General features: G+C 41.6%; 1 protein-coding gene across 1 annotated transcript in view; it reads left to right on the top strand.

The window, feature by feature from the left end:
- Positions 1–22,061, top strand: part of th (tyrosine hydroxylase) — a 78,569-nt gene that overhangs the window by 12,586 nt on the left and 43,922 nt on the right. Inside the window, exons 4-5 of the mRNA XM_039744522.1 lie at positions 6,120–6,208; positions 21,847–21,914. Coding sequence (XP_039600456.1) covers positions 6,120–6,208; positions 21,847–21,914 — 157 coding nt within the window. The remainder of the gene's footprint in view (positions 1–6,119; positions 6,209–21,846; positions 21,915–22,061) is intronic.

Below are 22,061 nucleotides of genomic sequence, written 5' to 3' on the forward strand. Positions count from 1 at the left end.
TGATGCATTTTTCAGGAACAAATAATTTATTATTTTGCCATCACGCCATTTTGGCTTACTTTGTGCACTGTCAGTTTGTTTATTTGTTTTTACAATAACCTCTAGGGATCCTAAAAAATGAAAGCGGTAGATGTGAAAGGCACTATATAATAGATAGATAGATAGATAGATAGATAGATAGATAGATAGATAGATAGATAGATAGACAGATAGATATGAAAGGTACTATTAGATAGATAGATAGATAGATAGATAGATAGATAGATAGATAGATAGATAGATAGATAGATAGATAGATAGATAGATAGATAGATAGATAGATAGATAGGAAGGGCACTATATGACAGATAGATAGGCACTATATAATAGATAGATATAGATAATAGATAGATGAAAGGTACTATATGATAGACAGATAGATAGATATGAAAGGTACTATATAATAGATAGATAGATAGATATGAAAGATAGATAGATATAGATAGATAGATAGATAGATAGATAGATAGATAGATAGATAGATAGATAGATAGATATGAAAGGTACTATATGATAGATAGATAGATAGATAGATAGATATGAAAGGTACTATATGATAGATAGATAGATAGATAGATAGATATGAAAGGCACTATATGACAGATAGATAGGAAGGGCACTATAAGATAGATAGATAGATAGATATGAAAGGCACTATATAATAGATAGATATGAAAGGCACTATATAATAGATAGATAGATAGAGAGATAGATAGAACTAGCTTTCTCCAGCAGCTCTTTAAATAGATACATTCATAAATAGGAAAATAAATAAGTAAATGAATAAATACACACACACACTTTGGTCTGAACACACACTGGAATGACTGTAAAGCAAGAAAACTCAAAAGAAACAAAGGTTTCTGACTTGGCTGTCACAGTCATAGTGAGGAATTATGTAGACGTCTTGTTTTTGGTATAAAGGAGCCCCCATAGTGTCTCTTGACACATTTTTCCTGAATGATTTGTTGGCTGAAAATCCTCAGTGTTGGTGTGTCAGAGAGAGGATGTGAAGCATTGTTCATAATGGCTCTCAGCTTTGTTTTAATTCTCTTCTCGGCTATGAACTCCAGGGGGTCCAGAGTGTGCCCCATAACTGAGCCTGCCATTTTACTTAGCTTGTTGATTTGGTGGACCTCTCTAGAAGTGATGTTACCAGCCCAGAACACCACAGCCTGGCTATAACAGAGTTATAGAAGATGTGAAGGATGTCCCTTCCAACATTAAAGGAGCACAGCCTCCTAAGGAGAATGGGTTTGCTCTGCCCTTTCTTCTCTAGTTCCTCTGTGTTCCTAGACCAGTCCATCCAGTCATTAATATGGACCCCCCAAGTAATTGTAGGAGTGGACCACCTCTACATCCACTCCTTGAATCGTGACCAGACATTGAGGCTCTTTAGTGTGATGAATGTCAATAACCACTTCCTTGGTTATGCTGATGCAGGGTTAGAAATGAGGACATTAATGGGTCAGCTCAGGTTGGATGGTTGGGTGACAAAAACTGAGAGGTGAGATTGCGTTGGTTTGGACATGTGCCGAGGAGAGACGCTGGGTATAATGAAAGGAGGGTACTAAGAATAAAGCTGCCAGTTAAGAGGAGAAGAGGAAGGTCTAAGAGAAGGTTTATGGATGTGGTGAGGGAGGACATGCAGGTGATGAGAGTGACAGAGCAAGATGGAGAGGACAGGAAGATATGGAAGAAGATGATCCACTGTGGTGACCCCTAACGGGAGCAGCCGAAACAGGAAGAAGACTGTGTTAGAACTTTCATAATTTGAAGACAGAAGGCAATGGCTGAAACTCTGTGACACTGCTAAGTGATTGTAAGACTTGTACTTTTGGCTGTTAATGAACCGTGTACACTGTGTATGGATTTGTATAATCCCTCTGAGCCTGTACACAATGACGTCTGTTACATAAGAATACAATTAACTGAACTGAATTACATTTTTTACTAATACTTGTTTGTGGAAATGCCATATACAACCTTTCCTGGTAAATGATTCCATTCGTGTCTCTGCTAATTTCTAGTTATAAACATCAGATAATTAAAAACAACCAAAGCTCTAAAGTCTCACCATTGGGTGCCTGCTCTAAAGTTTTGTAATTACAGGGCATGCCTTAAGGAGATTAAGGTGGCTGCTGCCTCTAGATTTCTCTTCCCTGTGACTAGGAATGGGAGACAGATAAACTGGATGTTCCACCATGCCCAGCTCTACTAAGGAAGCAAACATACAAAATATAATTGTGAAACATGAAAGTGCATCACATGAGAAGAACATAGCAGTCACAATGGACTGTATCTTGTTGTCCCACAAATGACACAAAAGGTTTAAGATCTCCAAATTAGACCCATAAAGGCAGGTCAGCTTTTCTCACTAGCGAACCCAGATGACACTCGCCTAGTCAAGCTTTCCCCAGACCACTACCTGCCAGCTTTGACCCAGATAGACCTACAGAGATGAAACTGTATTAACAATGTCCCAAAATATATGAAAATACCATATACTGCAAGGGAGAGGATAACCACAAACCCCTGGCTTGTAAATGGCAGGGAAACAGATAATCTTTAAAATGGAAGACTTTATTTAACAAAATAGAAAAAATAGAGCAAAATGCTCAATAAAGAAAAATATATATATTTATTTAAAACATAATCCAAAGCAACCGAGTTGTTGTTCACAAAATTAAAGTTGTTCTTCTTCCGGCTGCTCCCGTTCGGGGTCGCCACATCCAATAACCAGAATAACAAAAATAGTAATAATACTTTTTATAAAGGTTCAGATTTTTGTTTTATGTCTTTTTTGTTCACTTTTGAGTCTTTGACTTATTATTTTCTCTTTTTCCTGCTCCTTTGTTATGTTCTGTGTGTTTTGTGGTTGGTCTCCCAAGAGGTGGAGCCACCTGCCTATCATTGTAAGGGAGCAGTCCCAGCCTTAAAAAGCCAAGGACAGCCTACAATTCTTTGTAGTTCCTTTGAATGCATTTGGGAGTGGCGAGTTTCTTGAATTATTTTTTTGTGCTTTTTTGTGAATTTCTAGATATTTTTGACCTGTGCTCTGTTTTCTGACTTGTATCTGGATTTGTGTTTGGGACTTGTTTGCCTTGAATTGCTTTGTCTTGTCAGGCATTTCTTGCTGTGCCTCTTTGAAGCTTCACTGTGTAACATAGCCTTTTTTAAAAATATCATTTCATTTATGATGAATCTATGTTGGGCGGCACGGTGGCGCAGTGGTAGCGCTGCTGCCTCTCAGTTAGGAGACCCGGGTTCGCTTCCCGGGTCCTCCCTGCGTGGGGTTTGCATGTTCTTCCCGTGTCTGTGTGGGTTTCCTCCTGGTGCTCCTGTTTCTTCCCACAGTCCAAAGACATGCAGGTTAGGTGCTTTGGTGATCCTAAATTGTCCCTAGTGTGTGCTGTATGTGTGTGTGTCCTGCAGTGGGCTGGCCTTGCACCCTGTGTTGGCTGGGATTGGCTCCAGCAGACCCCTGTGTTAGGATATAGTGGGTTGGACGATGACTGACTGAATCTATGTTGTCCTCTGTGATACTAACCCCTTGTGCGGGGGTTAGTGTGATGAGATTTCTCCCTGTACTGGGCATATTTTGAAACTTTTCGGGGGTTATATGCTTTGGGACTCCTGAGCTTCATTATACAATATTCCTAATGCAAACCAGATAAAGTTTAAGGTGATGTCAGGGTGGCCCTGCCTCCTAGGGCTCCACTCACAAAACACACGGAATGGAGGCACATTTAGAAAAGACAAAATTAATAGAAAATACATAAAAATATTAAAAATAATATTATAAAGACACTAATAAAATATATAAACTCAAGTTCATACATGACAACAGCGCCACAGTGTATGTAGGTGATTAAGATGACTAAGGGGATGTTTTGCTTCAGAAGGCTCAGCTTTGCTAGATTGTTCTTATCCTTCTGACATGTCTTCTCCAATCCATGTCTTGCGACATTTACTTCGACTAAATTCTGTATTAACAAAATAATTGGTTGTTGGTGAACAATTACCTCTCTACCGGACCTACCAGCAATAGAAACACTAGCGCGATTACACTGTGGCCTGCCTGAGGGCAGACATTCAAAGGGATTTCAAACTGGCTTTTGCAGTTGCAGTGTATGGTGTAGGGTGAAGTGATTTCATGTGGCTCTGGCCCTGGCTTTTTCACTTTTGCCTTTTTTTTGTGTGATTACATTTATGTTGTAACTGTTGATTATGTAGTTTTCCTTTCCCTCTGTTGATTTAATTAATTGTTCTTAGTGTTTAGTCACTTATGTTATTAAGTTAATTGTTGAGCATGGGAAAGGCACTATATTAACTCTTTCAGGGCGGGTGTCGACTTTTGTCGAAATTCAAGGGTAGATGACGGTAATCAGCTGTCAACGGCAACAAAATTTGTTGTATTTTACCGTGACCCTCTTTGCCAGAAGAAAAGTTAAGCTACTGTGGATGCTAGGGGTCACTGTTGCCCCATTGAACCCACCAGACAGATGTCCAAAACACACTTGTAAAAGCACAAGAAGATTTTAATAATAATAATCTTCAAATACTGTGCACCAAGCACCGCACACTCCACAATTCTTCCAATAATTAATAAACAATAATAATAACAACAATCCACAATCCTCCACTCCCAGCAGCTCCGACCTCTACCACCCAACTCCGGCTCGGTCTGCTGGGGTTTCCCAAAGTCCTTTTAAAGTCCATGACCCGGAAGTATTCCATCTCTGGGTCAAATGCCTTCCTCAGGTGCCCCAGAAGTACTATGGGTTTCCGTCCTCGTGAATCCTATGTACTTCCGGGTTAATGTCGTGATACTGTCCCCCTGGTTCTTGGTGAGCTCCCCCTGGTGGCCACCACGGCACCCAACAGGACTGAAGAACCGGACTCCATGTCCCATGCTGCCCTGCGGGAATCCAAGGAACTATTTCCGTCCAGGGGAGTTGCCATCTAGCGTCCCGGGGGATGTAGAGCCCTAAAAATGCTCTTTCTTCCAGTTGAGGGATGACCTGGCCAGACTGAAACGCTGTCTGTCCATCACACTACATTTGTTTGACCTCCACTCCCTGCTCATCCAGGAGTGGCGAAGAGCAAACAGCCTCTAAAAACGGCATTGACATCTAGCGAAAGACCCAAGAGAATGCGCAAAGCAAAATACTTCACGGGGTGACGTTTTGCATATTATCACTGAATCGGACTCTGACTTGTCGGATTATGATTTTAGATGCAGGTGATCCGGAGACAGGGATTGACACATGAAGGTGTGGTTTCGCCATCAGCTGATTGGGTTCCCAGGTGACCGCAGTGCTGAGCTCATTCGTGTAGCTGATGTGTCTACAGCCACATTTGCCTGGGAGGATTCATCTACTTATGATGACCAGAGGTTGTAGCGTGCGGCCAGGGCAGGGAAGACTCCACTTTGGGAGGACTGGGAGATCAAGCGTGGCCAAAGCATTACCTCCTCCTGAATGCTAGATGGCAACTCCTCTGGGTTGTAGCATTGCCACGGACTCCTGCAGGGCTTCATGGGAGTTGTAGTGTGGTACAGCCCTTTTGCACTGCCAGGGAGTGCTGCAGCAGGAGCTGCTGAGCCCTTACGGGCTGTTCTTTTGCCACACCCGGAAGAGCTTCCAAAAAAATAAGTCATCAAGCACCTAGTGCACATCCGAATAACGTATAAAAGGAGCCAACAGCCACTACACAGTGAATAAAAGGAGCCGCCTCACTCTATTCGGGGAACCAGAGTTGGGAGGAGGAAGACTAAGCTTGACCAGAGGAGTGGAGGAAAAAAGAAAAGATTGTAGGAAGACTTGTTATATTGTACTATGTTGTGCCTGTGGGAAACGGGGGAGGCGTTTCCCATGAGACTGAAAGAAAATAAAAACTCGTGTGTACCTTGAACTTGTGTCCCATGCCTGTCTGTGTCGGGTTCAGGAGGCAGTGCCAGCAAAATCAGGTGGGGTCTGAGAATCCAGTAAATTATTTCAAAATGTTATGTTCAAGTCTGTATTAGTCTATTCATGCATTTTGATTTGTAAGGTTTTGTTTTTTATGTGTTTTTACAGTTCACTGGTTTCCAAAGAAAATTTCAGAGCTGGACCGATGTCACCATCTGGTAACAAAATTTGACCCAGACCTTGATCAAGATCACCCTGTGAGTAATTCATATGGATGCATTTACATTTTTTTATTTTTAGCATTGTATATCAGTCATTCTCTTTATAATAGAATGAATGTGTTGATCTCAGTGTATGTCTGTTAATTTGGTAAAATATAAAAAAATCAGGCGCCAGAAGCGATGAATTCAGAATTGCTACCTAAAATATGACAGAAAGTTTTATGGGAGAAAATGTTAATTTTATAGATAGTGCTGTGTTTCATTAAGTTACAAGTTGATTTTTTTAAAACACTCTAGACAAGAAAAGGCCTTTCAGCCCAACAAAGCTCACCAGTCCTATCCACATAATTCTTCCAAAATAACATCAAGTTCAGTTTTGAAGGTCTCTAAAGTCCTACCGTCTGCTATACTACTTCTACTACTCCAAGTGTCTATGGTTCTCTGTGTAAAGAAAAACTTCCTAATGGTAGTGCAACATTTACCCTTAACAAGTCTCCAACTGTGTCCCCGTGTTCTTGATGAACTCATTTTAAAGTCACCGTCTCGAGCGACTGAACTAATTCCCTTCATAATTTTAAACACTTCAGTCAGGTCGCCTCTTAATCTTCTTTTGCTTAAACTGTAAAGGCTCGGCTCTTTTAATCTTTCCTTATAACTCATCCCCTGTATCCCTGAATCAGCCTAGTCGCTCTTCTCTGGACCTTCTCTAGTGCTGCTATGTCCTTTTTGTAACCTGGAGACCCAAACTGCACCCAGTACTCCAGATGTGGCCTCACCAGTGTGTTATAAAGCTTGAGCAGAACCTTGTTGGACTTGTACTCTACCCATCAAGGTGCTATATAACCTGACATTTTGTTAGCCTTCTTAGTGGCTTCTGAACACTGTCTGGCAATGCATCAGTGCAGCACATCCAATACAATGACGTTTCATTGAAGTCTTCTCTTTTCATTGTTTTCATCAAATTTCAAATTCACATTCTGCAGAGACTAAGCTGCGAACCATCCTCTAGTTGGGCCATTAGACAACTGCAGCTATGTCTCATAAATGCTTGTAGAAGAAGAAAGGTTTAGAGTTAGCTACATTCTCACATAACATGACCAGGTATGTCAGCAATAGAGTCTACCAAGGCAGAGGTGGGTAGAGTAGCCAAAAATTATACTCAAGTAAGAGCAGCATTACTTCAAAATAATATTACTCAAGTAGAAGTTAAAAGTACTCCACCAAAAACTTACTCAAGTATGAGTAAAAAAGTACTTGGTGAAAAGACTACTCAAGTACCGAGTAACTGTTTGAACATAATAAATGATTTATTTTTTTAGAAATGTTGTAATAATACAATACAATACAATACAGTTTATTTTTGTATAGCCCAAAATCACACAGGAAGTGCCGCAATGGGCTTTAACAGGCCCTGCCTTTTGACAGCCCCCCAGCCTTGACTCTCTGAGAAGACAAGGAAAAACTCTCAATAAAAACCTTGTAGGGAAAAAATGGAAGAAACCTCGGGAAAGGCAGTTCAAAGAGAGACCCCTTTCCAGGTAGGTTGGGCGTGCAGTGGGTGTCAAAAGTAGGGGGTCAATACAATACAATACACAGAACAGAACAATTCCTTAAGACAGCATAATAATAAAAATTTTAGAAGTACGGTTTAACAGTAGATGATATGACATAATTAGGTTTGGATATTTTTAGAGTCCTGGAGACCTCATCCATCTAGCTGCCTCCCCATTTGGCCATTCCACGGCTGAAGCGTTGCTCCGATGAAAGGACCCCTCTTTCCCATGATTCCTGTGATCCTCCATCAGGGATGACTTTACCATAGGCAGGCAAACAACTTGGCAGGTGGGCCGTGGCACCAATGGCCACATTTGGGTACCGAGAAAAGAAACAGAATAGGTGAGGGTTAGTATTCAAATATAATTATCATGTTACTTATGTTATAGTGCTAATGACTAACAACAGAGATGCAGTCTGTACAGTTAATCAGCAGCTCTAGTCTGGGTGTGCTAAACTGAAGTAGTGAGTCTTCAGCCGGGATTTAAAGGCTGGGACCGAAGGGGCATCTCTTATAGTAGCAGGAAGACCACTCCACAGTTTAGGGGCCCTGTAACTAAAAGCTCGAACTCCCACTGTTAATAAGACAGACAAAAATATAAAATAATGTGCAAATTCTGCTATTTCCAAATAATAAAATAAAAAATGAGTAAAAATAAAAAATAAAGATGCACAAATAACACAAAGTTCCAAATCTCAGTTTTTCACAACAAAGCTTTTGAAGCCGATACCTCCAGTAGGTAACATGTATGTTTGAACGGTTCAAACTACTTACAGTGATGAGATATCCTGCACACTGACAGTATAATACTGCAAATGCACTTTGTGGTGTAGCAGGTCCGCGGCTTCAAAAAAAAGTTGCGCAATTGCACAACCGCGGGGAGTTAATGAGGTAGTTGGAGCGAATCGCACCTGCATGTGCGGGTCCGATCATTCTCAATTGATTTATTGGCTTCCTGCGGCATGTGATTAAGGCCCACGGAGACAGGAGTGTATATATATGGGTCAGCACAAAAAAGAAGCGGGAATCAAAGAAAAGGAGAAAAGACATGAAAGGCAGGCTTGGTAATGATGATCTGGTTCTTGCAGTGAACAGGAGCCCCGCATGACTAAAAAGTCTCTCACAGGCTGCAAGACGCAGGAAGTTTGTGTGTGCTCATGTGACTGCATGGCTACGTCTGATTGGCGAAACAGTCATGCAGTAGATCCACTGGCAACTTCTCTCTTGCAAAAATATAGTTTAATGAATCAATGGAAAAAAGTAACGAGTTGAGTGTTGCCCAATGTAGCGGAGTAAGAGTACCGTTTCTTCTTCACAAATGTACTCAAGTAAAAGTAAAAAGTATGATGTAGTAAAACTACTCTTGGAAGTTAAATTTTTTAAAAAGTTATTCAAGTAAATGTAATGGAGTAAATGTAACTTGTTACTACCCACCTCTGACCAAGAGTCACATCAGTCAGAAACCCAGGTGGCAACAAACCTTTGTGATAAGAATGAGTCGGAGACATCATAAAGATTTGGGGCAGCCACCCGTATAATTGAATCGGCTGCGAAAGTAGTTGTAAATAGCACGATGTGCTTAGTTCAGAGTCCAGAACAGAACTGCCTGTACCGAGGCAAGATGGCAGTTTTAAAGGGCTGGAAGGGAAGTGACGTCATCTATGCCGGAACTGGGAGTGGTGTCCTTGTGCCCGGAAGTGACATCATCCAACAGGCGGGATTTCCCGGGAAAGGTCTGCAAGGGACTGAGAGAGAAAGTCAGTGCACTCCGCCACCCCCTGGCCTGGCGTAGAATTACTAGTGTTTAGGCCCTTCAGCTGGTTCCCATGCGCACGTGTGTGACACCTTGTTCCCTGAACACATCACCACTACATTCAACAACCCATAATGACAAAGTCAAAATATGTTTTCAGAAAAGTTTACAAATGTATTTCTAATGTAATGTAATGTTTCAAAAACTGAAATCTCTCATTCAAGTAAGTATTAAACCCCTTAATTCAGTATTTGGTGGAAGCCCCTTTGGCAGCAATTCCAAGTTCGAGTCTTCTTGGGTAAATCTCTACCTGTCTTTGCATAACTGGACAGTTTATTACATTCTTCCAACAATTTGAGCAGTTTATCCTATCCTGTCCAGCTCCATTAGATTAAATGGTGTGAAACGATTGGACAGACACAGGAAGAGGTCTGGGGGCAGCCAAAACTGAAACGTTGGTTCTATAGAAAAGGTCTCAACAAACTTCAGTCCAACAATAGAACAATCAAGATAGGCAAAGATGGCGGTTTTAAAGCTGGGCAGCGGAAGTGACGTCATCGGGCCCAGAACCGGAAGTGATGTTCTCGAGTGCAGACTAAATTTCCTGTGGTTGGTCTGCCAATGAAAAAGAGGGAGGATTAGTACACCCTGCCAACCAATGGTCTGGCATGGACTTATCCCTTTGTGAGTCCTTCAGCTGCCTCCCATGCACATGTGTGTGACAATAGGAAACATCTGTAAACTCCCATCTTCAGGTCTCTCCACAAATGTTCTAAGGGGGTGTAACAAAAACACGGACAAGCATAACGATTTGGGGCACCTGCAGGCAAAACCCATATAACTGAAAACAAACATGAGTTATAAACACATTGGAAAAAGTTCAAAACACTTTATATCTTTATAGTCTCAAAGTGACTGCTCCAAGATGGACCTTCTGGTTAAGTACAGGCCAAGCAGGAAAAAGCAAGTGCAGGGGGATGGACACCGGAAGTGATGTCAGAGGTTGTGGTGCTGTCAATCATCCAGTCTGTAGAGGGAGGAAGATAACAGCTGTGGCGTAGAAATGGATTGTGCAGATTGTGCAAAACACAAGGGCATACAAGCTTTGGGGGCCCACTTTGGGCCATATAGTTTATAAAAAAAAATTGAATAACTTAAATCACTTGCACAGTCCAATCCAATCCATGATGATATTACGTATTCGGCAGGCCTACAGTTTACAGGAATTTAGACTTCGGTAGTTCAGAGGCTCGGAGCCTAATCAGAGGTACAACACGTCCTAGTCCGCCTTACAGAGAAGTGCACATTCCCAAATTTGGCTACCTTTGGCGTGCCATAGCACACGTGAAAAGGAAGAAGTTTTGAAGGATGTCACATGAATAATGTACAAACCGGATTCCAAAAAAGTTGGGACACTATACAAATCGTGAATAAAAACTGAATGCAATGATGTGGAGGTGCCAACTTCTAATATTTTATTCAGAATAGAACATAAATCACGGAACAAAAGTTTAAACTGAGAAAATGTATTATTTTAAGGGAAAAATATGTTGATTCAGAATTTCATGGTGTCAACAAATCCCAAAAAAGTTGGGACAAGGCCATTTTCACCACTGTGTGGCATCTCCCCTTCTTCTTACAACACTCAACAGACGTCTGGGGACCGAGGAGACCAGTTTCTCAAGTTTAGAAATAGGAATGCTCTCCCATTCTTGTCTAATACAGGCCTCTAACTGTTCAATCGTCTTGGGCCTTCTTTGTCGCACCTTCCTCTTTATGATGCGCCAAATGTTCTCTATAGGTGAAAGATCTGGACTGCAGACTGGCCATTTCAGTACCCGGATCCTTCTCCTACGCAGCCATGATGTTGTGATTGATGCAGAATGTGGTCTGGCATTATCTTGTTGAAAATGCAGGGTCTTCCCTGAAAGAGATGACGTCTGGATGGGAGCATATGTTGTTCTAGAACCTGAATATATTTTTCTGCATTGATGGTGCCTTTCCAGACATGCAAGCTGCCCATGCCACACGCACTCATGCAACCCCATACCATCAGAGATGCAGGCTTCTGAACTGAGCGTTGATAACAACTTGGGTTGTCCTTGTCCTCTTTGGTCCGGATGACATGGCATCCCAGATTTCCAAAAGAACTTTGAATCGTGACTCGTCTGACCACAGAACAGTCTTCCATTTTGCCACACTCCATTTTAAATGATCCCTGGCCCAGTGACAACGCCTGAGCTTGTGGATCTTGCTTAGAAATGGCTTCTTCTTTGCACTGTAGAGTTTCAGCTGGCAACGGCGGATGGCACGGTGGATTGTGTTCACTGACAATGGTTTCTGGAAGTATTCCTGAGCCCATTCTGTGATTTCCTTTACAGTAGCATTCCTGGTTGTGGTGCAGTGTCGTTTAAGGGCCCGGAGATCACGGGCATCCAGTATGGTTTTACGGCCTTGACCCTTACGCACAGAGATTGTTCCAGATTCTCTGAATCTTCGGATGATGTTATGCACAGTTGATGATGATAGATGCAAAGTCTTTGCAATTTTTCGCTGGGTAACACCTTTCTGATATTGCTCCACTATCTTTCTGCGCAACATTGTGGGAATTGGTGATCCTCTACCCATCTTGGCTTCTGAGAGACACTGCCACTCTGAGAAGCTCTTTTATACCCAATCATGTTGCCAATTGACCTAATTAGTGTTTATTGGTCTTCCAGCTCTTCTTTATGCTCAAATTTACTTTTTCCAGCCTCTTATTGCTACTTGTCCCAACTTTTTTGGGATTTGTTGACACCGTGAAATTTTGAATCAACATATTTTTCCTTTAAAATGATACATTTACTCGGATTAAACGTTTGATCTGTCATATATTGACATTTGCCATCTCCACATCATTGTGATCAGTTTTTATTCACAATTAGTTTAGTGTCCCGACTTTTTGGAATCCGGATTGTAAATATTCATTATTATCGTAAATAATTTTTAATTTTGTACTTTGATTTGATGTCAACAGTTTTTGAAATTCAAACTTGTAAACAGTGAATCATAGCAATTCTGTTGTTAAGTTATGGTCCCCGTTAGTTGCCAAGGACCGAATATTAGAACAATTTGACGCTTTTTATACTCGCGTCATGTCGGCCAGTAACAGCAGATCCGGCAAACATTATAAGAGTGGTGCTGGTAAACGTAAGGCACGCCTGCAACAGGAATTGAAAAACGTTGAGCTTACCAAGATTTCTACCTTTCTCAAAACTGGGCAAGGGCCAGCGCTGGCAACTAAGAATACTGATCCTGGTGAATCGTCGCAATGGTTTCAAGCAGGTTATGCAGACAGTGCAGTGAATGAAATGGTTGCAACTGCTGAGTCTGCAAGTAGTGATACAACGGCTTCAGATCAGGTGCTATCTGCTAAAACCGTTAAAAATGAAGAAACTACTGAAGACAAACAAGCAATATACCTACCGACAAGATCAATTCCTTGGAACCATTGACACCTCACTTTTTGACGTCCATTTTCTCAGAACTTGCATAAAACTGGTTGATTGTGTAGTGGTATCCAGTCAGCCGGTGTCGTTGTTTTAATTTGTTACAAACTGAAATGGCTTCATTTTATAGCACAGAACAGTTTCTACTTTCTAGCTTTTGTTACATTTTAATCATCTTCCTTCATAAAGTAAACGGGTCGACATCTTACATATATTTATGTACTAATACTACTACCCACACCTCCACCATTCCATTGCCACAGTTTACTTAATTTTTTCTAACTTACAGCAGCTGTAATAAAGCGACTTACAAAAGTTATTACCCAAATTCTATTTAGAGAGCCTGTTTGCTTGTCACCAGCGAGTGATCTGATAGTGACGCGGTCCAGCACACCACTAGCCAGCCGGCCCCCTAGGATCTAGTTGCAAATAAATTACTAACAGTTATGCTAAAGAGGAGGTGGCCCACCTCAGGGCACTGCACATCCACTGGATAACAGGCATTAGTAAACAGCGCCACCTTGCGAATCAGTGAGTTATTACCATCAGCAGAGCTTTTAAGCTGTGCATGTGTGTGACAGGGTGGTCTTTGGCAGGGCCACTCATGAACAGTCAGAAACTTGTTCCTGAAACCCCTCCAGCATTGTTTTCAAGGTATGATTTAAATTATTGTTGTGCTGAAAGGTGAATCATCACCACAGTCTGGAGCAGCTTTTCTTCAAAAACTCCTCTTTAGAAATGCTATTAAACAGGTGAAGAGCAATGCCCGCTCCTCACCAGACATAGTGCTTGGAGGCTGGTCCATAGAGTTCAACTTTGTTTCATTTAAGTAGAGCAAACTTCAAGTGGGCTGTCGTGCCTTTTACTCAATACTGGCTTCCATCCAGCCATTCTACCATAAACTCCATGATTGATGAAGTGCTGCTGAGACGGTTGTCCTTCCGACAAGTTGTCCTTCTCAGAAGAAGACTGTTAGTGTGACAACTGGTTTCTTAGTCAAGCCCCTTCTTCCCTGGTTACTCAGTTTGCCCAGACAGATTACTCTAGGAAGTAAGAGAAGAAGTCCTGGTTGGTCTACATTTCTTGAATTTCACAACTTTTGAGGCCACTCTACTCATGGGAACACTCAACACTTTATAAATAGTTAAGTTTAATATCCTTGCTTTGACCTATGCCTTATGACAATTCGATTGTGGAGGTCTAAAGAGGGCTTCTTGTCCTCTATGTCCTGACATGCTGAATCCAGCAGAGAAATATGTTCAGTAGAGATTACAACTTTTACTAAACTAAAGGTCAATATATTATAACCACAAGGGAGTGCCACTGATGTCCAAACCACAAACACAGTAATGCCCAAGCAAAATTCCCAGTTCAAATAAATTATTTTTCTTACTCCCAACATCTTCTTTGTAAGAACACCAATTCACAATTCTCTCCTTCCACCTCCAAGAGTGTTGCCTGCTGCCTCCCAACTCTGACTTATTTAAGTGAGGTGGTGGCTCTCTTTAAAACTCGACCCAGGAACTGCTTCTGGTCTCAAGCACCAGTCATCAGGCGCATTTCCGGGTTGTGTAGAAACTTGGGTAGTCCTCCTTCTGGCAGTATTGTAACCGCAAAGGGGGATCGACTGAGCCCTAAACCACAGACACAGTCATACCTAACACAATTCCAGGTTCAAATAAAGGATTTTAATTTGTCATCAACACCTTCTTCTCCAAAATGCCAGCAAAATGACACCAATACACAATTTTCTTTCCACCTCCAAGAGGGCGATGCCCACTGCCACCTGATTCCAACTCATTTATATGAGGCGATGGGTTCTCTTTTAAATTTGACCTGGTAGGTGCTTCTGGTCAGTTGGCTTGTGTGGCTTAAATGCTTCTGCTGTGTCCATTAATGGCCTCAGTTAACCGTTTAGAGTAAAATAATGTCACGTGGAATAAAACTCACAGATCATGGTGACACACTTCAAACATTTGGTTGCACGTTCTGTGTGAATTGTGAGATCTTCTATACACAGGTACATGTGTGTCTTTCTGAATGATGTCCAATCAGTTCAGTGTGCCACAGGTGGACTCTGGTCAAGTTCTTGACACAGCTAAAGGAGAATTAAAGCAAACAGGATGGACCTGAGCACAAGTTGGAGTTCCACAGAAAAGGCTCTGAACACTTCCATGAATGAGAAATTTCAGTTTTTGATTTTTAAGAAATTTGCAAATGTTTCTAAAAACAGGTCTTCACTTTGTCATTATTGGTTTCCGAGTGTTGATTGATAGGCAAAAATGCCAGATTTATTTAAAGTTAAACCTCCAAAACAATAAAGTGTGCCAAAAGTGAAGGAGCCTGAAGACTTTCTAGATCCACTATAATTTATTCAGATCATATATTTTCTAATCTGTAATAACAAACCTCACCTCCATCAAAATGAAACTCATTAAGAAATCAGGCAGGCAATGTGGTGTAGAGGCCAAGTTATTGCAGCTGAATCCCAAAAATCGCTGGTTAAATTCCCTCCTCTGTCTCAGTGTATGATGCTGAGTGAGTCACTTGCTCTGCCTCTAAAATATGTGTCAACACTTTTAATGTGCCTTGAATAAAAGCATCTGCAAAATGCGTAATAGTAATAATGATAATATATTAAAGATGTGTTTCTAAGTGAGTAGCTGCTGATGTGGACACACAGGCGTGGGTGACAAATCCTGCATCTGGCAGCCTCTCTCGCTGTGTCTCCATGTGGTAAAAGTGAGTATTAATCACAACAAGATGACACTTGTGACTTGCTACTATTCTACAGACTCTCGAGCATTTGGCTTGGCTTTGTCACCAAGGACAGTGACAATAGACTCGCATTTAACACTAGAATTACCAGAGCCTACGAAAAAACTCGTAGATCCGCCCCACCTTAAATCGCTTCTCACCTCTCCGATTTAAGGTGGGACGGATCTACAAGTTTTTTCGTAGGCTCTGGTAATTCTAGTGTTAAAAGTATTATCAGACATACCTGTGAGCCAATTATCACCCAAAATGTTTGATGTACTCTACATACATTAAGGAATCCAGTGGGAAATATCATCGCCATCTTTCTTAACTGAGTTCAAGCATCTGTCTCCTTGCTATGTTCCTTTGCTCTCAGCTTAGGCCAAAGTTCTGCCCGCTAGCAGATTTCTTATTGCTTAGGGTGTAACTAAACTGTGAAATATGGGGTTTATAACCCCATTATAACCTCAGACCTCATAATTGCCAGAAAATTAAAATTGTGGGAGGACCCAGAAAACATCTATGTGTGTGTGTGTCTGTCCAGCCCAGAAGTGAGAGGTGGAGTCGGGGTAAGGGCTCTGCCTCTGTGGAAACAAAAAACTCGCTTAGCCACTAATAACATAAATGAGGCGAGCATGTCAGCAAAACGAAACCTCAGAAGAAAGACCAAGTCACTTAACATCAGCAAAACGGTATCCCTTTTACTTTTCCTCCCACCGCAAATGCACAAGCGATGCGATGACGTCGACAAAAACGAATCCTCTACAGGAGAGAGACGCTCAGAGAAGCTCCTTTCAATTACCTGACATCTCTACATTTCAAATTTTTTTTTCCTGACGATTTCAATAGTTTCTAGGGCTCCAGGCTTTTTACAGCTTACACAGCTAGTGGTGCTATAAATCTCTCAGCCACTTTACCAAAAATGTAAAATATGAGCCTGTTAAGGTGGATGGCCAGAGCCCTTGCCCAGCTTAATGGAAGGACTAGGGGAGAGAACATACACAGGGCATTATCTCCCCTGGACCACTAGATGGCAGCCTCCCTGGGTTGTAGTGGTGCATCGGATTCCCAGAGGGCTTCATAGGAGTTGGAGTTTGATGCAGCCCTCTGTTGGGATCCATGGGTGCCACCAGGGGGTGCTGCAGGGACTGCGGAGCCCTACTTTGCTGTACTTTGCTTCTGGACCACACTTACGGCCCACTGGACATATATTTGGGTGTAGGATAAAAGAAGCCCACTGCCACTGCTTCAGGAGCCAGAGTCGGGAGGGAGTGGACAATGCTGGCTTGAGGAGGAGTGGAGGCAGAGCGAGAGAGAAGCCAGAGAAAGAAGGCAAAGACAAAGTGCTCTTACTGTGTACTGCTTGGTGCTGTACTGCACTGTCCATGCTGCTGGTGGGAAATGTTTTGGGAAGTGTTTCCCACTCAATAAAGCCCGTATGTTGTACTGAACTTGCGTCTGCGTCTGTCTGGGCCAGGTTTGGAGACCTGGTGCACCCCCTGCAGGCCACACTACATATAAAATTGTAGGTAAGTCTCACACAAACTCATTCACCTCTGGCCTTTGAAGCTTGATCTTGGTCGGCTTATGGTGTAACACGTGCAACACGGCCCATGGTTTTTGCAATTGTACGACTGAAATTGGGCTTCAGCTACTTCACATGACTGGACACAAGCATTTAGACCCTTTACTCAGTACTTTGTAACTGCATTTTGGCAGTGATTATAGCCTGTAGTGTCTTTGGAGATGACATGATAATGTTCACACACCTGGATTTGGGGGTTTTCTGACATTCTTCTCAGCAGATCCTCTCAGGCTCTGTCAGGTTGGAGGGAGACTGCTGATGGACAGATGTCATCAGGTCTCTCCAGTGATGTTTGGCTGTGCAACTCAAGAAGATTCACAAACTTGTCCCTATACCCCTCCTATGTTGTCTTTCCTTTGTGCTTAGGATCTTTATCCTTTGCCCTGTTGGCCCAGTCTGAGGTTCAAATCACTACGGAGAAGGTTTTCAATAAGGATAACTCTGTACTTTTCTAGGGTTCAGGTTTCCCTCAACACTGTCTAGTCTCCCAGTCTCTGCCACCCAAAAAAAAAACAGAGTGATGCTTCACTCTAGGCATGGTATTGTGCAAGTAGATAGCATCCGCTCAGAATTGAAGACGTATAGTTCAATCTTGGTTTCATCAGACCAAAGAATCTTACTTCTCATAGTCTGGGGATCCTTAAGGTGCCTGTTTCCTCCAGGGAGTCTTTCCTGTATCATCAAGCTACGCTACCAGAAAACCCAGATTAGTACAGTGTTGCAGTGGGTTTTCCTTCTGGAATTTGCTCCAATCTCCACATATCATTCAGCCGGAGTTCACCATCGGGTTCTTCATCACCTCTCTTACCAACGGAGGTTGGAGAAAGTCATTGTTTTTTAAGTAAAGGAAATGGTAAAAGAGCTGAGCCTTTTCAGTTTAAGTAAAAGGAGATTAAGAGGCGACCTAACTGTTTAAAATTATGAAGTTAATTAATCCAGTGGATCGAGGCCAAGAATTTAAAAGTTCATCAAGAACACGGGGACACAGTTGGAACCTTTTTAAGGGTAAATTTTGCACAAACATTAGGAAGTTTTTCTTCACACAAAGAAAGATAGACACTTGGAATAAATGACCAAGTAGTGAGGTTGACAGTAGAACTAGGACTTTAGGGACCTTCAAAACTCGACTTGATGTTATTTTGAAAGAATTAACTGGAATAGGACTGGTGAGTTTTGTTGGGCTGAGGGGGGCCTTCTCTAGATTTTTCTAATGTTTTAGAGCAGTGTTTCCCAAACTCGGTCCTGGGGACCCCCTGTGACTGCAGGTTTTTGTTCCCACCAGATTCCTAATCAGTGACAACGCCTGATAACACTTATCCCGTTTAATTAGCTGGTATTTTTTTCTGTTTTTCGACATTCATAGCACAAGCATAGCAGCATGTTTTTTACATTTATAAGACATTTAGAAATATTTCTGCTTTTGCTACAGATTTAAATGCTTAACTCTCTTTTGTTGATTTCATTATATTTTGCCCTTTCACTGTGTAGATTTGGCGGCACGGTGGCGCAGTGGTAGCGCTGCTGCCTCGCAGTTAGGAGACCCGGGTTCGCTTCCCGGGTCCTCCCTGCGTGGAGTTTGCATGTTCTCCCCGTGTCTGCATGGGTTTCCTCCCACAATCCAAAGGCATGCAGGTTAGGTGGATTGGCGATTCTAAATTGGCCCTAGTGTGTGCTTGGTGTGTTTGTGTGTGTCCTGCGGTGGGTTGGCACCCTGCCCAGGATTGGTTCCTGCCTTGTGCCCTGTGTTGGCTGGGATTGGCTCCGGCACACCCCTGTATTCAGATTCAGCGGGTTAGAGGATGGATGGACTGTATCTTAGTAATGACAATTAAAATCAAGCAGAGCAGACACCCAGGCAAACAACACTGAAAAATCAAAGGCTGCAACTACTTTAGAGTCAGACCCACTAATTAGTAAATAATGGATTAATTAAACAATTTGAACACCTAGAAAAATAGAATGAAAATCAAGATGAAAATAATGTTAAACAGAAACAAATACATTATTCCTATAATAACTTAAGTTTTCTAATTTCTATATTGTTCCCAAAACACAGAACTTGGGAAATAACACATCACTTAATTAGCCCAGGAATCCAATTAAAGACAGAAGCTGATTGGAACAAAAACCTGCAGCCACAGGGGGTCTCCAGGACCGAGTTTGGGAAACACTGGTTTACAGCAGGGGTGTCGAACTCTGGGCCTGGAGGGCCACAGTGGCTACAGGTTTTCATTCTAACCCTTTTCCTAATCAGTGTCCAGTTTTCACTGCTAATTAATTCCCTTTGCCTTCATTTCAATAGCCCTGTTTTTAAGGATTCAGTCCTCTGAATTGATTTATTTCTTCATTCAATGACAGCCAAACAGAAATGAGATGTGAAACGAGCCAACAGATGACCAGCTAAACTGGGATTTCAAGCTCCAACCAGTCTCTTAATGAGAAGCCAATTCTTGCAGTTAATTAAGCCCATTTTTTAATTCAATGGCTTGTTGCTGCTCTCATTCTGCCACAGCAGTAGCTACAGGTTTTCATTCTAACTCTTTTCCTAATCAGTGAGTAGTTTTCACTGCTAATTACCTCCTTTTCCCTTCATTTTAATAGCCCTGTTTTTAAGGATTTGGTATTCTGAATTTATTCCTTTCTTTATTAAATGACAGCCAAACAGAAATAAGATGTGAAACGAGCCAACAGGTGACCAGCTAAACTGGGATTTCACTCCAACCAATTTCTTAATGAGAAGCAGATTCTTGTTGTTAATTAAGCCCGTTATTTAATTCAATGGCTTGTTGCTGCTCTCATTCTGCCACAGCAGACATTTCCAAATCTGTTGATTTTTTTGTTTTTTCTAAGAACACCGTCAAAATGCTTTGGTGACCTGAGAGATCAACCTTACTGAGACCTTCACCTTTCTTTATTGTCAGATATTGTGTGATGGGCACAGGTGAGCTGGTCATGTGGCCGCTTGTTTGATGTTTCATTATTGTTTGGCTACTAATTAAGGAAAAAGAGACAACCAAGGGGCCTGAGTCAAGTTAATTAAAATGAAGGCAAAAGAAGTTAATTAGCAGTAAAAATGGCTCACTAATGAAGAAAATGGTTAGAATGAAAACATGCAGCCACTGCGGCCCTCGAGGACCAGAGTTTGACACCCGTGTTTTAGAGTAACAAAGACTTTTCACTCAAGTCCCAAGTCAACATAAGCAACTCTCAAGTCAAATTTCGAGTTAAAACGGGCAAACCCCCAACAAATTATATTGCATTTTTCACGAGATTTAATGCTATTTCTAAAACTTTGAGGAATCGCAAGAATGTTTTTATACATTTATTAATATATATCCAAACTGTCAATTCCATGTTAATAAATGTGTGAAGAAAAAAAAAACAGATAATGAGAAAAAATTAAAGTGCCAATGAATGTAACAATGCAATTAGTGCAAACAAATTAGCAGGTCTGTCTATTTCCCATGAAATTAACATGCATCAATTCAAAAAATATGAATATACAGTGATCCCTCCCTATATCGCGCTTCGACTTTCGCGGCTTCACTCTATCGCGGATTTTAAATGTAAGCATATCTAAATATATATCACAGATTTTTCGCTGGTTCGTTTATTTCTGCAGACAATGGGTCTTTTAATTTATGCTACACGCTTCCTCAGTTTGTTTGCCCTGTTGATTTCATACAAGGGACGCTATTGGCGGATGGCTTAGAAGCTGCCCAATCAGAGCATGTATTACATATTAACTAAAACTCCTCAATGCTATAAGATATGCATCCCGCGCGGAGCTTGATTGTAATGATGGGAAGTTCGGATCATTTTACCGACTCGGACCTTTGAATCTTGTTCAGCCAAATGAACGAATCATTTTTCGAGTCATTTCGTTCAATTCTCTGTCCGGCTCAGACTGCATAGGTTAAGCTTATGGGGCTGTCACGTGATGAACGAACGACTCAAAAAACCCGAAGACTCGAAACAGGTGAATCAATTCCAATACAGAAACTATAGGAAGTTGCGCAAATGCACATGCGCGACTGAACGAATCACTCCCACGAGACGACTCGTTCTTCCCGAGTCACATTAAAGATTTGTTCAAAATGAACGAATCGTTCAAGAACGACCCATCACTACTTGATTGGGTTATTGGGTGTTATTTCATGTCTAGAGGGCTCTAATAATGTTAACAGTGTGGGAGAGTTTATAAGGGCTTAAAATATATACAAATAACTACACAAACATATGGTTTCTACTTCGCGGCTTTTCATCTATCACGGGGGGTTCTGGAACGCAACCCCCGCGAGCGAGGAGGGATTAATGTAATATGACCGCCACCCCACTCAAACAGAAAGCTGTCTCTTTTTCATTTCTCTGAAAATAGTTTTCTTGAAGATCCTTCAGTTTTCCTCCCTGATTTTGTGAATTGGCCATGCTAGTAGTGTTTTGCACCTAGTGTTACAAGCATATGCTAAAAAACTGGTTTGAGAATGTATGTATGTCTGCACAATAAATATATATATATATTTTTTTTCCACACAGGGCTTCACGGATCCTGTATATCGCCAGCGTAGAAAACAGATAGCTGACATAGCTTTCAGTTACAAACAGTAAGTGTCATGGGCAAGGGTGGCCATAGGCCAGTGAACCCAAAGATACAGAATTCCAATCAAAACTTTATACAGGGAGATTCTAATGGGTGGGCCCCTGGTTTATGATGTGTTACTCTCGTAATAGTAAAGCAATAGAAACAAAAT

The sequence above is a fragment of the Polypterus senegalus genome, chromosome 1 (assembly GCF_016835505.1).
Source record: "Polypterus senegalus isolate Bchr_013 chromosome 1, ASM1683550v1, whole genome shotgun sequence".
Taxonomy (NCBI): domain Eukaryota; kingdom Metazoa; phylum Chordata; class Cladistia; order Polypteriformes; family Polypteridae; genus Polypterus; species Polypterus senegalus.